At 37.5% G+C, this 20,957-nt stretch overlaps 1 protein-coding gene across 2 annotated transcripts in view; it reads right to left on the reverse strand.

The window, feature by feature from the left end:
• Nucleotides 1-20,957, reverse strand: part of ca5a (carbonic anhydrase Va) — a 28,345-nt gene continuing 7,388 nt past the window's right edge. The window contains exons 4-7 of one of the 2 annotated variants that reach the window (XM_041796371.1): nt 14,495-14,590; nt 14,222-14,284; nt 6,742-6,900; nt 1-5,119 (exon numbers count right to left, since the gene is read on the reverse strand). In XM_041796371.1, the coding sequence (XP_041652305.1) occupies nt 4,949-5,119; nt 6,742-6,900; nt 14,222-14,284; nt 14,495-14,590 (489 nt within the window). In that variant the 3' untranslated portion in view covers nt 1-4,948. The remainder of the gene's footprint in view (nt 5,120-6,741; nt 6,901-14,221; nt 14,285-14,494; nt 14,591-20,957) is intronic. The other variant, XM_041796370.1, reaches the window with a different exon arrangement.

Here is a 20,957-nt window from a genome sequence, read left to right on the forward strand (position 1 = left end):
TTGCAGTTCCCTCTTGATGATATTCACATCCCATTAAAAATCACTGCTTGCTTAATACAGTCCCAGTGTTGGTCACGTTTATGAAGAGCTTCAGGCATTGTATGGTTCAAAGATTTTGTCTTCAGTCATTGTGTCTGTTTATACAATTGGGGGAAAACCAGAAGAGACTGACTGGTGTGTCCCTGTTCACTAAGGCTCTCTATCCTGCAGCTTAGCACAATAAACAATTCTAGGTCAGCTTCAATCGCCAAGCCTTTGGTTTGAATCAGGTGGAGACCAAAATCACACCCGGCCATAGTAACAGTCTTTAATAAAGTGAAAACAACCCAGCCTCAATACCCCAGGCATCTGGGTGGGGCCACCAAACATCCCCTCTCTGTCATGGGTCTTCAAAGGCATGAGTTTGGATAGGGTGGGGGATGTGACTGAGATGTAGCCACCAAAAGTCTGTTTTCTTCAAACTCCGAATATTGGTTAATATTTAGAGGGGGAGTTAGTTCAGCTGGGTCTAAAGTGGTCTATAAGTCTATGATTATTAAAAAGAGACTATATGCCCAAGCACCTTTGAATATTTTAGAATATAGTCCAGTTAATTTTAGCTCCAGAACTGCTTACTTATATACAGTATAATCAAAATTTGATTGGAGCACACTAAACACTTAAAACTACACATCTGTTCCTGTCACCAGGTAAAGAGTACAGTTTAAATGTCTGCTCATTAATTACAGTAAATCATCCTTTTTACATAGTTAATTTTATTGTAAAAACTCATACATTAAATGCTACACCTAATAATCTTCACACTTCCAACATGGGATGCCTTTGGATTGATTTCAACATTTCTTTCAGGGAGCAGGCTCTTCTGGAGATAAATGCTTCCTGGTTGCACAGCTGTGCCTGTAAAGGGTCATCCAGGTGGAGCTAAGCATACCGAGAGGAGAGGGGCCTATTGAAGCCCTGCAGGGTAAGAATGTCAGCTGCTCTTTGGAAAAATAAATAGCTAAAATATAGACTGCACACTTGAAAAAAACACCTGCTTAAACATCACACAAACTACAGTACATAGCTCAAGATGTGCTGTGTATAAGACATGGGAAAGTACAGTGTGATGACAGCATTTTTTAGCATAAAATACTATGTGCAGAAAAGCAGACAGTGATACAAGAAAGAGAAAGAAGGGGGGGCTTGAAACTCCCAAAACAGAATGACAACACAGAAAACATCACATATAACTTTTTAATCCTGATGTAATATCCCAGCACTGACTCAGAGGATCATTTAGATCTAGATACATATCTACTACATTCATGGTTGAAAAAAGGCAGAGAAAAGTAACTTCACAGAGAATATGCCATTAAATATTAAGGCGGATCACGGTGTACAATTATACAATTTATTAACATCCATAAAATGCAGCTGTTCAAGATGAAGACAGTGATGGGTCCCTTGTTTCCATGGCACAACATGATATTCTAAACATAAATGTACTAATACTTAATTATATAGAAAAAAAGATGACATGTATTATTCCCAAAAGTATTCTCAATGTCCATCATCATCATCATTAAACACCCTTCAGTTTACTTAACAAATAATAAATCTTTCACCTGCTTCATACACCTTGTGCATCTGCAGTGGTTCTGTAAAAACACTAACTTTCTTTTAGTATGTGTTTTCTGCCAAAAGCATAGATAGTCCACATCCCTCCCCAAAACCTTCTGTTCTCTTTGATCATCTCTTTCTTCAAAACATCCTTACTCAATAGTACTGCATAGTTACAACCAGCAAATACACCACTGCTATCATTCATGAAACAAAGCAGGCTGAATAAGGTTGTTAGGTTGTATAACCTTATCCCTATTTACAAATAAGATCTGGATAGTGTCTACGTTGTTGCTAAACTGAAACCATAGTTGAATGCCTGAGTTACCTTAATGATCAGCTATTCAGGCTAGTATTTAGAGCCATTCTGGTGATATCTCATGTAAGCATATCTAGCCTCCTTATTTTAGTTGGCACAGCACATGTGTGTAGTAGCCTGTAGAGCTGCAAAAATCAAAAAATACCAATAATTAATGACTAAAAGTGTAAGCAATGGATTCATTTATTAATTTGTTGTGTGGCAATATTAATGCATTGCTCGCTGAAGCATGGATCTGTTTAAATCACATGCTGTCAGTTACTAAACTTCACTTTCACATATAACTTCAATGGTAATGATTTTATGATCAACAAAAATTATGAGAAACGTTCATCAATGATCACTTATAATCTTAGTGTCGGTGAGATGTTTGGGGCCTAAAAATTGTTCTCTGATGATGGAACCTAAGTTCTGTGTTGGTAATGGGTTCTCTGACATTCAAAATTATATTTCCCTCACTGTGTGTTTTTGTCCGCATCAAACTCTAAATGTAGAAAAGACTGATGTGTGTCTACTGCAGTCACAGGGTGAGAGGAGCAGTTGACCTATCACTAAGCTCTGCCCCTCTGCACAATCAACACAGTGCCCAAGTTCATATAATGGTCTGAGGTTGGGCGGGCTTTACCTATAACTTTTCACTACAGCTAATGCTGATGTGTGAATGAAAAAGTGCAAAAACACTGAGTTGAAATATGATATGGCCAACATTATGAACATGAAGAAGCCTAATTTGACCTAAACAGAAGCATAGATTATCCAATTTATGGTAATTTTACATAGTAAAGTTTGTTTTTTTGTAATTAACATTATTATCTATTATTTTCTATTTCTATTATTTCTACAACATATGTGTGCTGTTTTCAATTAAGGGATGTCTCTATTTATTTCAGAAGTGTCCAATGAAACAATTAATTAAAATGGCGGGAGTAATTGGCCGATTATTCGGTTATTAAGATAATCATTTGGTATAGCCCTAGCGTGTAGTGCATGACAGCTGACTTGCTCAAAGGCCACTGTTCACAGCATCCTGGTGTGTCTACATGGGCTGTGAGTAAGGCTTCTGCCAACCCTGTCTCTTTACCTTTTATATGCCTTTGGTAGTGGCTTTCATAAGTCATTTTTGATATTGTTTGATCATAAAATTGAGAGCCAGGGTCACGCAGCTCAAACATGTAGTATGACTACTCTAACATTTTAGTATGGATCCTGAAATAAAAAATACAAAGTTATATCACTAGCACGAGTGCTCAGGCTTGCTGAGTAAATTACCCATGATTAGGGTATGTCAGAGCAGAGTCAGTTGTTGTACCAACTGTGACCAGTAAACAGTGCTGTTGGGTTATACCCGCTTCTTACTGCTGTCTGAAATACTCTGTGGCAATACACAGAGGTTTAGATACAGTAAATCAATCAGGTCAATGCATGATATATATCTCAATAAGTAAGGACATTTGTGTTTGGTACATTATTTCTTTGTTGTAATAATACTTCTTGGCAATAAATCTTATACCGTTGGAAAGCCTGTTTGTTTCCCCTTTAAATGTTACCACATTTGTAACAAACATGCATTTGTAGGATGAGCAGCAAAGCTGAGTATGTGAGTTGAGCCCCTGAAAAATTTGCCAAACAGCTAATTTCGCTGTTGCTATTGACTCTTATTTTGAGCTTCTGGTACCCCCAGGTGCTGACAAAATATGTGTCTGGATGGCACCTATTAGGTTCAGCAATGAGCCAAGATTCTGCCTACATCAATTGGATCGTAGGGTCAAAGTGTGGAGAAAACACAAAGAACAACATGCTGGTTGCTGCACTAACATAGTAACATCTTTTGGTGGAGGCCATGTGGTGGTGTGGGGCTGCATCTCCCCCACAGGAAAAACTAGGCTTGTCATCATTGGAGGCAATCTCAATGCAGATATTTATAGAGATGAGATTCTGCAGCCAGTGGAAATCCTATATCTCCAGAGTGGTACAGAATGCTATCCTCAAAGATGAAATGTTCCTTAAAAATTTGATGCTATTTAAGAGTGAAAAAACAGGCTTTCCAATGTTATAAGATTCAATGCCAAAAGCCATTATAATGATGATATAAATATATATATATATATATATATATTTCCTTTTTTTTAATACTACACCTCCATTTGTAACAGTTAATTTCCCACAATCTCCGATAACAGCCACCCCCCACCGCAAAGACTTGATGAGGATACATCACCCTTGTATTTCTTTTTCCTGCTCCAAATGTTTAATGTCTTTGCAAGTAGGGCACAGCTATATTTGAATTTAATTTCTTAATAAAAGCTAACTTGAAAAACTTTTTGGTTTGTTGAAAAGAACTATGTCTTTGTCTCTGGGGATCTTGCCTCCTACTTCTGCTTATGTAATTCTGATGAGAAATCCCATCCTTATTAATCATCAAACAGAACAGTTAACAAAACCAAATAACAAAGGCACTTCTGGTCTTTCACATTCCCACTGATTTAATAATACAAAAAAAAATTAAGAAGTAAATTAAATTTCAACTTGCAGATTAAGCCATGGGTTTCACTGTAGTGTTAGATTTTTCAGGGATTTAAAATAAAGCATAGTTGAGTGTGTGCTGAAATTTCTGCAAGACTAATTTTATGTAGTGTAATGTTTCATAACTGACATAAACAAACCAGAGACAAAATACAGTTTTAACTCAACACCTGGGAGAACATTGATTTTAAATCATAGATACCATCATGTTTCGACTAAGAGCAAATGTTTAAAACAGCACCAGCACAAGTCTCCTCAGCTGCCATAGCATGTTTGTTTAAAAACACAACCCTGTATTATTTCTTTTATTCTTAAAACTTATTCCCCTAAACAAATAAACACATTTTTCTTGTATGGAAGTGAAAAATAAGCTAGAATTCTGAGTTTAGAGTAAGAAATGAAATAAATTTTACATGTTTGAACAGAATTAATGTTGGTATTGTCACTGCTAGGTTATCATGTGTGTTATTATGTTAGAGGATATGTGTTCTGGATCCAGCAGGTTTAGTGACTGTGCTTGTCCCCTTCAGCTGATGGTGCCTCCTGTAGGAAGGGAGAGAAGGAAGAGCGAACGGTGCGACCACAAAGGGGCTGTTGCACACGGAAGTTGTTTACCATACTCTTCTGTATTTCCTCTTCCGCTGAGGTGAAAAGAAGACTCCGAAAGACTGCCAGCTGTAGAGCGACAGAAATAACAGCCATTAAAAAAGCTTTTGAAAAAGAGTTATGGGCTGGTTTATTTCATACCCTCACCTAACTTGCAGGAAAATTATCATGCAGTTTCCAATAAGTGCAACATCAACAGGCTTACTCCAATGAGACTTTGCCTCTGGAAAAGATCATTGCTTAGCTTCTTGATGCACTTCTGGATTATAGTCTGGTATTTCACAAAAAAATACAGAGACCTCCAACTAAAAAGGCAATAGAGGCTCTCTTGTCAATGGTCCAAAGTTTATCCATTTGTCATTCCATTATCTATACTGTCGTGTTGGAGGTTTTGGGGGAAGTGAGGACAATTTGTACTTTGGTTTTAAGGTCATGGTTTGATACAGCATTGGTCAATCAGTAAAAAATGAAGATTAAGTCCCAGATCTATAATTCTAAACTTAAAACAAAAAGTAAGGCAATAAGCTGTTTGGCATTGGCAGAGAAGATTTCGCACATTTTTCATGGGCGCAACCCACATACTCAGCTCTGCTGCTCATGCCACAAATGCAAGATCCTTACAAATGTGGCATCATTTAAAGGGTAATAAACAGGCTTTCCAAGAGTATAAGATTTATTACCAAGAAGCATTGTTACAACAAAGAAATAATGTACCAAACCCAAATTGCCTTACTTTTTGTTTTAAGTTTAGGTGTACAAAACACAACAGGTCAGTCCATAACCTAGCACGTTAGCCCGCTAGTAGTGGGAAATGATTTGCTGCTAAATTGTGTCACACGATCAACGTTACTTTAATGTAGCAGTAACACGCCAGTATTATGCCCACCCTGTAATGAAATAACACGACAAGCACATTACCAAATGTGAGTTCTAAATTAGCAGATGTATTAAAGCTACATTTATTATTTATAATTAATAATGATTAATTATAGTACCCACAGTAACATAACACACTTGGATAAGTACAAAACAATATGATTGGGTCAATGGAATGAAGTTATGGTGAAAATCGCATGTTGATAAAATTATAGTCAATTGCAGGACATATGCATAATCTGTACTTCATTAATGTGTTACCCCAAAAACTATAACAAGAAAGGCAAAGTTAGCTTGGTATTTATAAAATCTTAATAAAACAGTCAAAATCATTGTGATTTCTATAAAAAATTATTAAAACTCATTGGAAGGTTAAATAAACAGTAGGTGCAATAATTTTACACAGTTTACTATATGTCAGTGGTGGGCAACTGGAAATAGAGGGGCAACATTTGGTCCTCTGCTCAATCAATAAGGCCAAAAACTCAATTTTAAATGTCGTAAAATGGTGAACATAAAAAAAAACGTCAAAATCTGTGATTAAGCATTTAAACCTGAGTTGCCACTTCAACTCTTTATACAAAGACCAATTACATTTGAACATAAAAACATAGAATCCATATTAACTGTTCACTGATATTATGTGTTTTGTTCTTTGCAAACTTACTTCTGATCCACTAGGTATCGAGTATCAAACTACTATCTTTTCAGTTCAAGAATTATTTTAGTATCGAGTATCGCGGTACTAAACCTGGAATCGGTGTAGAAGTTTAAATTTTGGTACCGTGACAAGACTACTAGACACACAAACATACCTGGTCATGGCTGACTTCAATATGCTGCTTCATAACAATCCAGGTAACAGATTCTGTCAGAGGAGGTGTTGTTAAAGAGCCATGGTATGTCCAGAAATCATTCGTGTTGGTGGGTAACAGACATGCGGGGTCGAATCGGGTAAACTCCACTACGCTGCCCTATAGACAGAGATGGAAAGACACAAATATGGTCAACATTATGGCTGCTTATTGAATTAATAAGCAGACATTTAAATTTTGATTGGGCACATGAGGGGAATGAAATTAGCTGCTCATACAAGAGGTGGGAGTTTGTGCTTTCTGAAGTCCACATTACCTTACCTTTGTTTTTCTCACATTGATGCAGAGGTTGTTTTCTTTGCATCAAGCCTCCAGGTATTCTATTTCTTGCCTATACCCGGACTCATCGTCGTGGGAGGTTAGTCCCACTACAGCTGTGTAATCCAAAAAATTGACAATATGACTGCTTGGGTACCTGGCTCTGCATTCAAAATATCTTATCTGCCTCATGAAAATTTGCCAACATACGTGCATATTTTAGACATCTGATCATGGTAGTTCACATTCTGGCACCCTTGGCACATCTTACAGCCTTTCTATGAACGCATATGGACTTGTTTATTCTAGAAAAAAATTACCTAACAAAAGCTTGTACATGTTTAAATCTTAATTTCTTTGTGCTTTTTAATATATTTCTTAATGTAATGTTTATCCCTGTACATTGAGAGCAAAGCTAACCAGAGTCAAATTCCTTGTTGTGTACGTATACTTGGCCAATAAAGCTGATTATGATTCTGAGCCCCAACCTCCCCCAAATGTGCTCTCCTTTTGGTGTGGTTGTCTGCTAGAAGATGTAACTTAAGAGCACGGATCTGCATGGCTTTAGACTGAACTGGTTACACCTCTCTTCCAGTGCTACTTAATAATCCAACAAAAGCAAAAACACAAATCTATATAAACAACTTAATTGTATTTGACTCTCTTAAAACATGGAAACAAATACAATCCTTCCTTATTCTTCTAAAGAATAAATAAATAGTCCAGTCTGTCACAATCATGCCTTTCCCCAATCTTCAATACAATCAACCATCTATTATATCTGGATAGACAGACATACTGTCACAAATACCGATTGTACGCTGACTGTATGTCTTGTGCTATCCCAGCAATAACAATAGTCTCCTCGCACTCTATACCGTAGACCAGGGGTCTCAAACTCATTATGGGTAGGGGCCAGATTTGCTCCAACAAGACTTCCTGGGGGCCACACAATTTTTTTAGCAATTTTAATACAACCAACGACTGATACATTGGCTGCTGTAATATTTATAAAGAGAAATGATCCAATAATAGATGCAGGCACTATTTAATGAGTGCTGCATGTTTGCACACAAAAGGGTTAATTAGCTACTTTAGAAGCAAGTAATCTAAACAGGTCAGGCAAAAATATGCTGACTTTTAACATATGACAATTTTTACAGATTTTAACATTTTTAGAATCCACTGATGATGAATTTACAAGACTGGATTGTTCATTATAAATATACATTTGCGATGACTGTTCATAGCTTTAACACAGCAACCTGTTCACAAAACCTGATCTGAGCCCTATTTCACATGACAGATTTGACAGAGACCAGAGAGGAGAAGGAGAGAGAAAAAGGAGGGAAAGAGAGAGAGAGGAGGGAGGGAGGGAGAGAGAGAAAGACGGAGATTCACACTGCTGTGCTGTTTACAGAGCTACAAACCCTCACCTGCTGAGTGAAAACTTGACTGAAAACACACATATGAGCCCTACAGTCGCTCTTCTGCATGTCCACTCCATCTGAATCACCCAGGCAGCCCTGCACGTGTGATGAACTGGGGCATCTCTATGCGTATTTTAGTGCTGCTTCAAGACTAAACATGCCAACCTCTCATGTCATAGGACAGCCTGTGTCCAGATTAGGATTAACTGTTCAGTTATACAGAATTGTTTTTATCGTTATGAGAGGAAATTTTACCAGACCTTTGACAAGACCTGGAGTGAAATACCCCACAGGATTTATAAAATATGTCCTGTTTAAACGTCAGTGATCAAGACCACAATTTCACTTCTTGTTGACATAAAATAAACTTGTATGTAAATAAAATTAGTTGATATTAGATTGGCATTACAGATAGTAATAATGAGGGATTAAATCAGTCGGGAGATTGAACTGAGTCGTGCACTAAAGTGAGATACGATGTCTGCATTTGTGGCTGATAGACAATTACGCAGGGAAAACATTTGTCATCCTGAGCGCAGCTGTTTTAATCCCACTCAGGGGAAGTTTGGTTTTACAAGGCAAAAACCTCTGGATGTCTTTATAGACTTATTTAAACTCCTATCCATATCTCTGACCCTTCCTGTCACATCAGTGAGCTGTGATGTCTACGTCGTTTAAAGAATGAGTTGAGGAACAGCGGCAGAGACTCTCAGACCAGCAACCTGGTACTGCCGGCAATAAACTCAGACAGAACCCGAGCCCTCGACCAAGCAAAACTCATTGATGCCTTTGCCCTCAACCATGACAGCCGTTAAGATTGTTTATTGTGAAGACATCAAAAGAGCATGTTTGTCGGCTGCAGTGCGTTAATTAAATGCATTTGGGGATTAAGGCACCTATTCTGAATTCTTGTTCTTATCTCTTAACGCTTATTAATATTATGGATATAATAAGAATTGAGCCTTTTGTTGCTTTAAAGCTGCAGTGTTGTTGATTGGCAGGTGAAACTGGTGGATTTTTGTGACTGAGGCTGGAGTGTGTGTGCGTTAAAGGCTGCCCTTACACTACACTTTGACGTCAAGTGGGGGGCCACAAAATATCTTCCCGCGGGCCACGAGTTTGAGACCCCTGCCCTAAGCCCTCTGCTTGCTATCTTTGAATAAGTAGTAATTAACCCAGTCACTAACAAGTACAAGGGGCAGGTCATTTTCCCCTGCATATTATTAGCAAAAGTGGAAATCAGAGACCAGCCCTCTGTTTATTTTGTGTGTTTTGTCTTTGTTTCTTCTTGCTCCTTTTTGTTTTGTGTTTTTTCCCTTAATGCCCATTTGTGCTGAACGTTTATCTCACAGTCACCCGTAATGAGGGCATGCAAGCATGTGAAGGTGGTGGGATTTGTTGTCATTTTTGTTCATGTAAACAGAGAAAAAAGTGAGGATTTTTTTTCCTGTCTTAACCCTTTACCTACTGAGTCTAAAAATGGCGATTTGGACATATCTTGTTATTATGGCTGTAAAATAGTAAGGACATGCCCTAAGTCTGAGAGCTTTGATCCCTTTTCCCAGAAGTGCTTGAACTTGACTTTTCAACATCTGGTTAATGATTATTGCACATTTTATGGAATTGTCAGTAGTTTAAAAGAAGAAAAACAGAAAAACAGATCTGTCTTTCATGGCTTTTATGAGAAGAAATTTTGTCATTGCTCATTAAGTTTTGATTGGACATTTGAAATGTGAACCTATACATGTTTAGAACAATCCCCAGTCATTTTTTGAGTCTAGGACTCTGGGTGTGCAAAACACAGTGCAAAAGATAACTATATACATAGGTAAAAAGTAGTGTAAATAAAGGTGGAAAAATGCATTCTCAACATTCTCAAGTAACATATTGTTATTGCACATGACAGACATGCACAAATGCCACTAACTAACACCATTTTTTGAAAACAAAACACCACTCTCGCCTACTCTACTTTTACTCTCTTCCTTCACTCTCCTTTTCTCACTCGTCTTCTGCCAAAGCTGCCATTTTCGCGGTGCTGTTTGACATTATCGTAATATATATACCACACTGGAAAGCACAGATTCTCAGCTCTCTGTCAGCCTTGGAATTTTTTAGATTGAGCAAACTTTCGAGGAGTTACAGAGTTGAGAATCTGTGTAGCGGTCTCACAATACTTCTGGTGTTTTGCTATGGTGTTTTGCTATGAATGCCCACGTCATATGGTTGCGAGTACTGCTAATGAACGATATGTGCACATGCCCACAATTCTCAGCTTTCCAACACATTAGAATTTTTCTGATCGGACAAACTTTGACAGAGTTGAGGTAATAATACTCTGGACATATGAAACACAGCGCCAGCGCTGGGTCAGTAGATAAAGGGTTAACTGTATAATGTGCTTTAGTAAAATACATGATTTGCAAATACTTGAGGTGTGTTGCAATGGGCTACTCGTAACTTTGCATTTTTATGCGTTACTTTAAGTATTTTTATTTTACATGACAAATATACACAAATATGTAAATTAGACATGCACAGAACAGTGTCAGAATGCACATGTACACAAATTTCAAGTTGTTACAAGAAGACCATCTTTTTTATAAGCTTGTTTAACCTGCTGATCCCTTTACCTCTGCTTTAACAGGCCTCTTCAAAAACTTGTGGTCGCCAAGCAGGTCTGATGAGTCCAAACACCTTTCTCACCACACCCTTAAGCCTTGGACTTACCATGTTACATGCAGTGTTACAACTACATGTTGCTTTTGTATAAAGATGGAAACAAATCAGGAAGTGCCACTTAACCAGCTTTCAGTCGAACAAGAAGCATGCACCTGTACACAGATTCAAGATATACAGGTATACACTATATCATTAGCCCCCCTATGAAAATTCCATTGATTTAAACGTATTTCTCAAGTGCTGTTAAACAAAGCAAAGAATTTCTATCACAGCTTTTTTAAACATCCTGGTTTTATTTTGGGTGCTGAAATTATTTTACTTTGCACACAGAAATGAAAATATTCCACATAAAAACAAAAACTACCAGGGTCAAAATTATTAGCCCCCCTGGCACTAATAGTCAGTAGTGTCTCCTTTTGGCTGGACAACAGCCTGCAGTCGTTTGTTTTAGTTTTTAACAAGTCTTTGACATCTTCTGAGGAACCCCAGCCCATTCTTGTTTGTCAAATCTCTCGAGCTCCTCCAGATTTGATAGCCTTCTGGCATAGACCTTCATCCTCAGTACCCATACGGATTTTCAATGGGATTTAAGTCAGGGCTTTGTGCAGGCCACACAATAATGCTCAAGTGACAGCACAAACCCTTTTTGAGGCTTTTATACTGTGTGTAAACTAGAAAATAGCCCTTGATTTAGAAGATCTGAGTATTGCAAAGTAGGGCTGAACGATTTTGGAAAATAATCTGATTGCAATTTTTTTCCCCCAATATTGCGATTGCGATTTGATATGCAATTGTTCCGTCACTTTCTTTAATTCCTAAACAAGGGCTGGATAATTCTTTTTTAAAAATTCATTTAATTTTGGGTTTTTGTCATTCTCGTATTTAATATGAAAAGAGTACAGAAATGATAATAGGATATTTTGTATACAATTCAAATATAAATATATATATATATATATATATATATATATATATATATATATATATCTCACTTGAATTATTGCATATGTCATGCATAACATCTCTGCTGAGAAAGTTTAAATCTGTGATTTTGACACAAATTTCAGGTCCAAGAAATATTGAACCTTTTGCAATTCGAAAATTGCAGCAGGCCATATTGCAATTTAATCTAATTTTTAATTAACTGCCCAGCCCTATTGCAAAGTTAAGGCACATTATTGACTAATGTTTTTTGCTATGGCTCACCAAAAAGGTCTGTTCTAAATGGGACTTATGATTTTGACCCTGGTAGTTTTTGGTTTTAGTGAAATAATTTTGTTTCTGTCTGCAAAGTAAAATAATGTAAGAACTCTCAGAACTCTCCATTCTGTTTAACAGCACTTGAGGAAAAACAGAAATTTTCATAGAGGGGCTAATAATTTTGTCCTCAACAAACAAACAAATAAACAGACAGAGACAGAGACACCCCCAAGTTAAGCTGTGATATCCATATTTTATATTTAACCTGAATAAGAACAACTCTTATCAAATAAATATTTTGTATTTTTTAGTGCCGCAGTAAATAGCCTTCTTAAAGATGTCAATCCCTTTTCTTACAAAAAGAATTAAAATGGGTCAATGGCAAAAAATTGGTGGAATAGGTGGGGAAATGGGACTTAGGAAGTAGCAGAAATGGATTAAACTGGCAAAATTTTGACATAAGTGGCAAAAAATATAAGCAAAAAATGGCAAAACTGGGTTAGAGTGGCAAAAATGGGCACAAAAGTGATAATAGGGGATTGAAAAGAGGCCAAAATCAGTTCAAAGAGGCAACAATGGGTGGAAATTTGGTGAAATGGGAAGAGAAGTGACTGAAACTGGCAAAAAATGTGTTAACTGGCCAAAATGGAAATAACAAATAATGAGTTGTGGTTAAAATGGGCAAAAAAATGGCAAAATTCGGCAGAAAAAAGTGAAGGAAAGCGTCCACAAGGGGGGGTTTTAAGTGGTAAAAATGTGTTAAATTGGCAAAATTGGTGGGAAAAAGTGATAAAAATAGGTTAAAATTTGGCAAAATTGGTCTTAAATCACAAGTGTGTAATTTAAAAAAACATTTTAGTTTTTTTAAGACATCCTGAGAACTCTTCTCTGTGTCATGTGACCCCAAGGGGGTCCTGACCCCCACATTGAGAATCACTGATCTTAACAACCAAGCATCCTTAATCATCATCTCATGCAAATTTTAGGCACACACAGGATAACCATAATGAAAATGTTTAATTTGTTCAGCACACTGAGCTTCTGTGCAAACCCAGTGTAATAAAACAGTTCCCATCTAAAGCATTTCAATTGGCACTCTGTGCCCAAGTGTTACTGCCTCTGATGAGGCAGTCTGTCAGTGGGTGAATCCTGTGTTTTTGTTTGGTTTTCTGCCACACCTCACGAGTCTGCAGCAGCTGAGGCTGATCAGGTTCATCTGAGAAGCTATAAAAAACTCCCAAGACAGAGCTTTAGTCTCGCACACTCTGCTCCTGAACCATGTGGTGTTGAACCATCTATGATGGAAGCTTTTCCTCTTTGTGTTGGTGTGTAAAGATTGAGTAAGGTAAACTCTTTAAACCAATTTAGAGGAAGCGTAGGGGATCTCTGCCATCGGTTAGACTTTGTTTTCTCCAGTTTTGTGGTTATTAAGGGAGCTGAGAGTTGTCTTTGTTTTTTTGTATGGCCAGGTAAGGTTCTTTCTTTAATAGCTGGAGTGGGGTATTTGTTTGCTAATTTGGCATTTGGGCTCCCTGAAGTCATTACTTCTGTTTAGGATGGTGTTTCTTGGCTCTATTATTTGTTAGTAGGCTTTCCCTCTTGTAAACAATCTGAGTTTTGGTAATTAGCAAGAGATGTTTGATTTTTGTTATTTCCCAAGTTCAATGTAAATAAATCAATGAAATTGTTGCTTCCCTAGTTTTGGGAGTTTTTCTGTTAGTTCAATTGTTGCTTTTGTTTTCATTGTCAGACTTAAACTGACATATGAGTGAATTTGTTTGGTGGACCAGTAGAGTTCATTCCTTCTGTGAGGCAATAATGTGCTGTCTGTGTTGTATACAAAAACTAACCTTGTGTCTGATAGCTGGTAGAGCGTCAACCAATTTCTGTAGCCCTTGATGTCTCTTTCCCACCTACACAAGGAAAACAAATAAAATCTTTATTTCAACCACAGTCTTAAGCTAGTTAACACAAATCAGGTAAAATCCACATTTTTATCTGCATGTGTATCATATTCTTGTAAAAACACTGTTAACAGAATCATATCTACAGCCATCGATGTCTTCTGCTTATTTTGTAGGGTTTACATTTTGTGAGTGTGTGCTTATGTGTATGTGGCATACCTTAAGAAAAATTCCTATTACAGCCAGTCCATTCTCCTCCATCACAGCCTCCTCGAACAAAGTGTACTTGTCAGAGTTCCAATGGACCAGGTGAAGCTGAAATCACACAGCATAAATTTGTGTGTGTGTGTATATGACAATACAACACCTAACCAGTCTACATCCTTTTCATTCCGATTACCATGCATTTACCACCAGCTTCATGACTATATGTTAACCAACAAAGGAAAAGAACAGATAAATGGATACAGAAGCCAATGGTAGTGCAATGTCATCACTGTAAATATAGGAAATACCCTTGTGTGCCCAAAATAACCCAACAGAACAACATGGATTAAGATTAGTTAGGAATTAGATTAGATAGAATAGATCCCTATAGCTACAATAAGTCAGGGACAACCATTTTAAATACTATTGACAAGATTTCTGAGTATGTTTTTAGTTATCCAGGTCAAGGTCATTTGTGATTGTGTTTTTCCCAAAATATGGAAATAAAGCAATTTTTTTGGTAGCTGTTTTCAACAGTTAAACATTTAAAAGAAATGAGCACATAGGTTTCAATGCGGAGGATATATATATGTATATATATATACACACACACACACACCATTTAAGGACATTTTTTACAATAGACTGCAGCAATATTTTGATATATCATTATGCAAGCAGAGAAAGGAAAATTTCATTTAAAAAAAAAGAAGAATTTAAAAAGAAAAGAAAAGGACAAAGAAAATAAGAGTGTAAAATTTCAGGGAAAAAAGTCACCAACAGTTGTGCAGCTTCACTCCTACTAAAATTTTCACAATCAGATACAGGCAATAAAAATGACAAAGGAAACTCAATGTCACCACAGCCATAATCCATTACAAATGTTCATAAGAAAAAAATATTCCCTTGTAAATATAAATTCACCATTTTTATGCCAACAAAACAAACATTTCAGTCAAGAACACAGCTTGGTGCTCTGTGGATGAACATACAAGGAATGCTGAGTGATGAGGGCAATTTCATCCAGACAATAAAACAAAGAAAGAATAAACATGGGGCTTGACAAAGTATGAAAACAAACCCAGTAACCATGGAAAACCTTTTGCAATTTAAGTATGCTGATGTTAGTGGAATAATATGTTGACTGATATTCTCTTACCCAGCATGAGCCTTGAAACCATTAGCTGTTCTAAATCCCACCCACTGATACACCTAAGACAAACCCTGTGGCTTTAAATGTTACTGAGCTGTCTGACTCCGCCCCTGACCACACCCCTTTCAGGAAATGGATATGGCACTCCTGATGTTACAGACACTTTTATCCACATTTTTTTTTTTTTCTTTGGTAGGTATCAGACATGTTGGCACCAGTGCCATGTTGGTACCAGATTTTGGTACTCACCCCTCGTGGTAACATTAGCAACAACATCCAGTGGGCAGGAGTGAAGGTATCGCCATCTACTGTTCACAGAAGACTTCCTGTACTAAAGTACAGAAGCTACAACAGAAGACTCAAAGCACTCATTACCAAGAAGAAAAGGAAGGCTAGGCTAGAATTTGCCAAAAAGTACAGAAACCACCCTCAAATATTCTGTGACAAAGTTTTATGGACTGATGAGGCAAAGATGAAGCTTTCCCAAAGTGTTGGAAAGGCTGAAGTTTGGAGAAAGAATAAAATCAAACATACAACTCAAAGTGGAGGTAATGTCATGGCTTGGGCATAAATGGCTTCCTCTGGGACAGGCTCATTGATCTATAGTGATGATGTAACACATGATGACAACAGAATAAGACAACAGAAGTGGAAGGTTTTAGACTGGCCAAGTCAATTACCAGACCTAAACCTTATAGCAGCCTTTCTCAACCTTGGAATCCCGACCCCAATGGGGGTCACGAGATGATTTCTGGGGGTCGCCAAATCATTTTGGAATAAATGTAATTGCACATAATTAATATTAAATTACATAATTTCAGACAGTGGGAGTGGTTTTATTTGTTTTCTGGTTCATTATTTGTCCAAAATTCATTTTATCAACTGAGTTTATATGATCTGAACTGTACACGTGAGATTCTGTTCAGTGACACACAGCGGAAAAACAGAAACAAAGAGTAAGAAATAAATCTTGCACGTTGTTGCCTTAGCCGCACTGCAGTAAGTTTGCTAGCAACTGATGATGAAAACTGGAGCGATGGCTTCACAAAAAAAGTGTTCCAGCTCAGACTTGGGTCAGCAGCAGCACCAGGGGTCTCAAGGTCAGTCACCAGAAAGCCTAACAGCAGCTCCACCAGCTGAGATGCGCAAGGCACTGGGGCCGACACTGGCTGACATCAGAGCTTCGAGGCTCCGTCAATATCAGCCCAACTTTTTAGAATATGGCTTTTCATGCAAGACCAAAGACAACACGGAATACCTGCAGTGCTTTTTTCATGTTTACAAGCTCTCAGCAACATAAATGTTCAAAATGAAACGTGCGCTGTTTTTCTCCCCACTGTGTTTCGTGAAGGCTTTAATCAGTGTTGATTGTTGTTTTCTTTAATTAAAAAGAAAAATAAAGCTTGCGTTATTTGTTTACATGTTAACTGGCTCGACTACCAGCAATATGATGTGACGTAGCGACCATTGTCGAATCTGTTGGTCATGTTAAAGTATTATTGTGATGCTGCTATATGTTTTTCAATAGATCCAAAAGCGATTTTGCCAAAAATAAGATGTTTATTGTGCCTTTGGGCAAGACTTGTATCTCAATAAGAAACTGATAGCTTAAGAGTGACCTCAAGAGCTTGATTTGTAAATCAACACAAATAGACACAAATAGTGTGTATTGGTCGGGCGTGTAAGTGACAAAAAGGACACGGAGCACCTTTAAAATTTTAGAAGTTATGACTTTAGACAGAATGTCATGAAAAAACAAGTATCTATTGAGATTTATTGTACATGTTATTCATCATAGACAGAAATATCCCTAAATTCATGAGCAGAAGCTCATCCCCAGAGGCAAAGCTGCTGCTGTTCTCTCTCTCCGAAATGTTTTCTCTCACACTTATTGTTGATCGCTTCACTTAGTTGTGTTTCCGCTATCTTTCAATTTCTCCACTGACATTAGAGGGGAAATTAGAGCCAGAGTTTTATTGACAACCAATAAAGGGAGTAGAATAAGAACTCAGTAAATTTATACCTGCACCTTTTTTTGGTTACTGTTTGTTTCAGCACCGCGGCCAGCGCTTTATCCATTCACACCGGGATGGCAGTGGTGTTGGCGCGCGTGATTGGGAAGAGGACGGGGGTTTGGGGGGGTTGTGGACACCAGTGCATGTTAAATTGGGGGTCATGACTCAAAAAGGTTGAGAACCACTGCCCTACAGAGTGTCCATTTGACCTGCTAAAGAGGAGACTGTAGGGAGTAACCCCCCAAAACAAACAATTGAAAGAGGCTGCGGTGAAAGCCTGGAAAAGCACCAGAAGAGTGTAAATTTGGTGATGTCAGTGGGTCACAAGCCTGATGCAGTTATTGCAACTAAATGATTTGCAACTGTACATTAAGTCTTATTCACTTGAATCTGTTTTACGTCTATCCGTTCCAATACTTCTGTTCACCTAAAAATTTGGTGTTCTGTTCCAAATAAAGCTATCCTCTAAGTTGTCCGTCCGATCTAGATGTAAATACTTGGAAATAAAAGCTGAAATGTTGATCTCTAGTCTGATATTCATCTTTTGATGTCAAACCCAAATGTTTTCAGTCTACAGCAAAAATAAAGAAATTGACCTCACAGTTCCATTACTTTTGGAGGGAAGTGTATATCTTTTTTCAAATGACTCAGGTGAGCAAGTAACCCTGGCAGATTTAAAAGGATTATTCATCCCTTTACATTTCAGTACTGAAGTTCACTTGCAGCTTATTACTATTTAGGGATGTCGCTGAGTCAAACATAGTTGTCAAAATGAATGTTATGATTTGTGCACTGCATTGTAAATAGATGTGCCATCAAGTGGACTCTGTGACTCTGGCTTTTGTAACACCTAAAACAAGGGAATGGTACGCACCCCAAACCCTCCAGTGCAACCCTGAACAAAGCAGAGATTTTAGGGCAAAAGGCCCAACTTCAAGAATTTGGGTTTCTAGTCAAATGTTTACCAGCCAAATCTCAGAAGACAATACCAACAGGAATAAAATAAAAGAGCAATGGGAAATATATCATGCTATAAAAAAGTCATGATGGGTTAATCATGCAAAAACTGTTTTTATAGGCACATTTTTATATTAACAAATACTGTAAAACACTGGAACTTGAAAAGCAGAGGCATGTAAAGAAACTGCCCAGCAATACAAGAGACTCCAGCTCCACCTGCTGGATGCAGCTTGCATAAACCCCACTCCATGTGAAAAAAAAAGAACTGTCTACACTCAGCAGCTGTTGAACGGTAAGCAAGCAGCAGTTATTTTTCAGTTAATTTATATGTCAGCTCAAGATGGATTTGCAGATAATATTAATTGGCTTTGCCACATTTTTTTTGCCATGTTTTAGGGGGTATTTTAGGCATTAAAGTAAGATTGGATTGTGGCTTACATAGTCATTACCTACTGCACAAGTGGACAAAGTCACAGAAAATGTTCTCCTTTACATAGGACATGGTCAGCAAAGAATCCATGAAAGATTGTTTCTTCCCCTTAAACATAATCCAGACTTTAGCTGCAAAATAAAGGCAAAATTTTACATCAGAGATGTTTTTCAGAATCTGCTTCAAATCAGTGAAGGCAGCTTGCTTCTTCGCTGCCTCGTATTCTCAGTAAAAAAATATATGTTATCTGTTGTAGGATAGCAGCTTTTAGGGATGCAACGATTCATCGCCAAGGTCAACAATAATCGAGGATGACTTCCATTGCCAACAAATTTAACTATCTATGATTCGTTTGTTGCGGCCGTACACTTTTTTCTATGCAGAGTGTTGCTATTGTGTTTGCAAAACGTTGTTTTCTCAAGCTGAGATGCTGTCATTCATACTACCTTTGTCGAGAGTTGCTCATGCTCAACAGTGATCGACAGGAAAAAAAACAGTGTAGTGATGGGAAATATGGCTCTTTTCAGTGATGTGGATCATCTGGGTTGGCTCAACAAAAAGAGCCGGCTCTTTCTGCTCCCAAACGACTCTTTATATGGGTACCAGTTTGGCTTCATCTGAGCTGCCAAATTTAGCAATGTCATGGCAAATGCCTGATATTTGGACAGGTATTTTACCCCAACTATGCTCTTTTTTTTAATTGATTAAAGTATCATGTAATTATTTTTCAATATGTACGTTCTCCCCAAAACACCTTGCAGGTCAGATGAAATCTGCCCTCTGACTGACACACCTGATATGAAACACTGATGTTAAACCATTAAGCAGGAGTCCCTAATGCATGGTGTGTCTGTAGTAAAGTGTGGAAAAAAGTTCATCCCTACGAATCAATCAAATAACACACAGACATACAATATCTAACAATAATAAAAATAATAATAATAGTAATAATGATATAGAACAGCTCTCAAAACAGGATCTGCCTCTTATTGTTCACATAAAAGAGCTCGCTCTTTGAACCGGCTCGTTCACGAACGACCCATCACTAAAACAGAGAGAAATGGCAGCACTTGATTCAACGTCTGCAGGTTCTAAAACTTCGAAAGTCTTGGAATATATCACTCTGATTGGTTCAAAAAGAAAGATTGCTTGTAAAATACATAAAGCAGACCTTACATGTCACGGAAGCACATTGGCAATGAGTTTTTACTTTCTGTGCTAGCAAACGATGGCCATCCACTAGCGATGCTGTCCTGGCTTTTAACATTAATGTAACACTACCATGCTGCAGACAGAACCTGACACCTTTCCCATTTTACTTCCAACTAAATAGTGTAATGTTAGGGTGGCATTTTTTTCCTTTATCCTATTTTCTACCTCTGATGTTTACATGTTACACAGGGAATGATGCACGCCATCTCTTTCTCTACTTGTCAACACTTAAACAGTGGAGTGAACTCTAACAAACACAATAATTTGGCTTTACATTTGAGAAAGAAAAATCATTCAACCTTACTTCAACACTTATTATGTTAAAAGCCAAGAAAAAAATATTGCTTGAAATGAAAGTTTAATAATGTAAGCAATAAAGTGTTATTAAATACTGTGTATGTTTTATTCCATGGTAGTTACACTGGTGTTTGTGTAGGTGAAAGCAGTTTACAGATTATAAAATAATCTGGCAAAGTAAATCAACAGCACATAGGCAGGGACAATAATAAAACAAATGCAGCAGCTTTTATCTAAACAAAAGGGAAATAGTGGCCAACAAAATAAAATGACCAGTTTGGAAACATAGCAGAACTTTCTATAGCTTTTTTCTGCTCAGACCAAGCCTCTTACTCTAGGTCACAGTGCGAAATTAGAGTTTCATGTCTGTATCCAGGTTTGGGCAGAACATACTAATGACACCTCAAT

Source organism: Cheilinus undulatus, linkage group 9 (assembly GCF_018320785.1).
Source record: "Cheilinus undulatus linkage group 9, ASM1832078v1, whole genome shotgun sequence".
Lineage (NCBI taxonomy): Eukaryota > Metazoa > Chordata > Actinopteri > Labriformes > Labridae > Cheilinus > Cheilinus undulatus.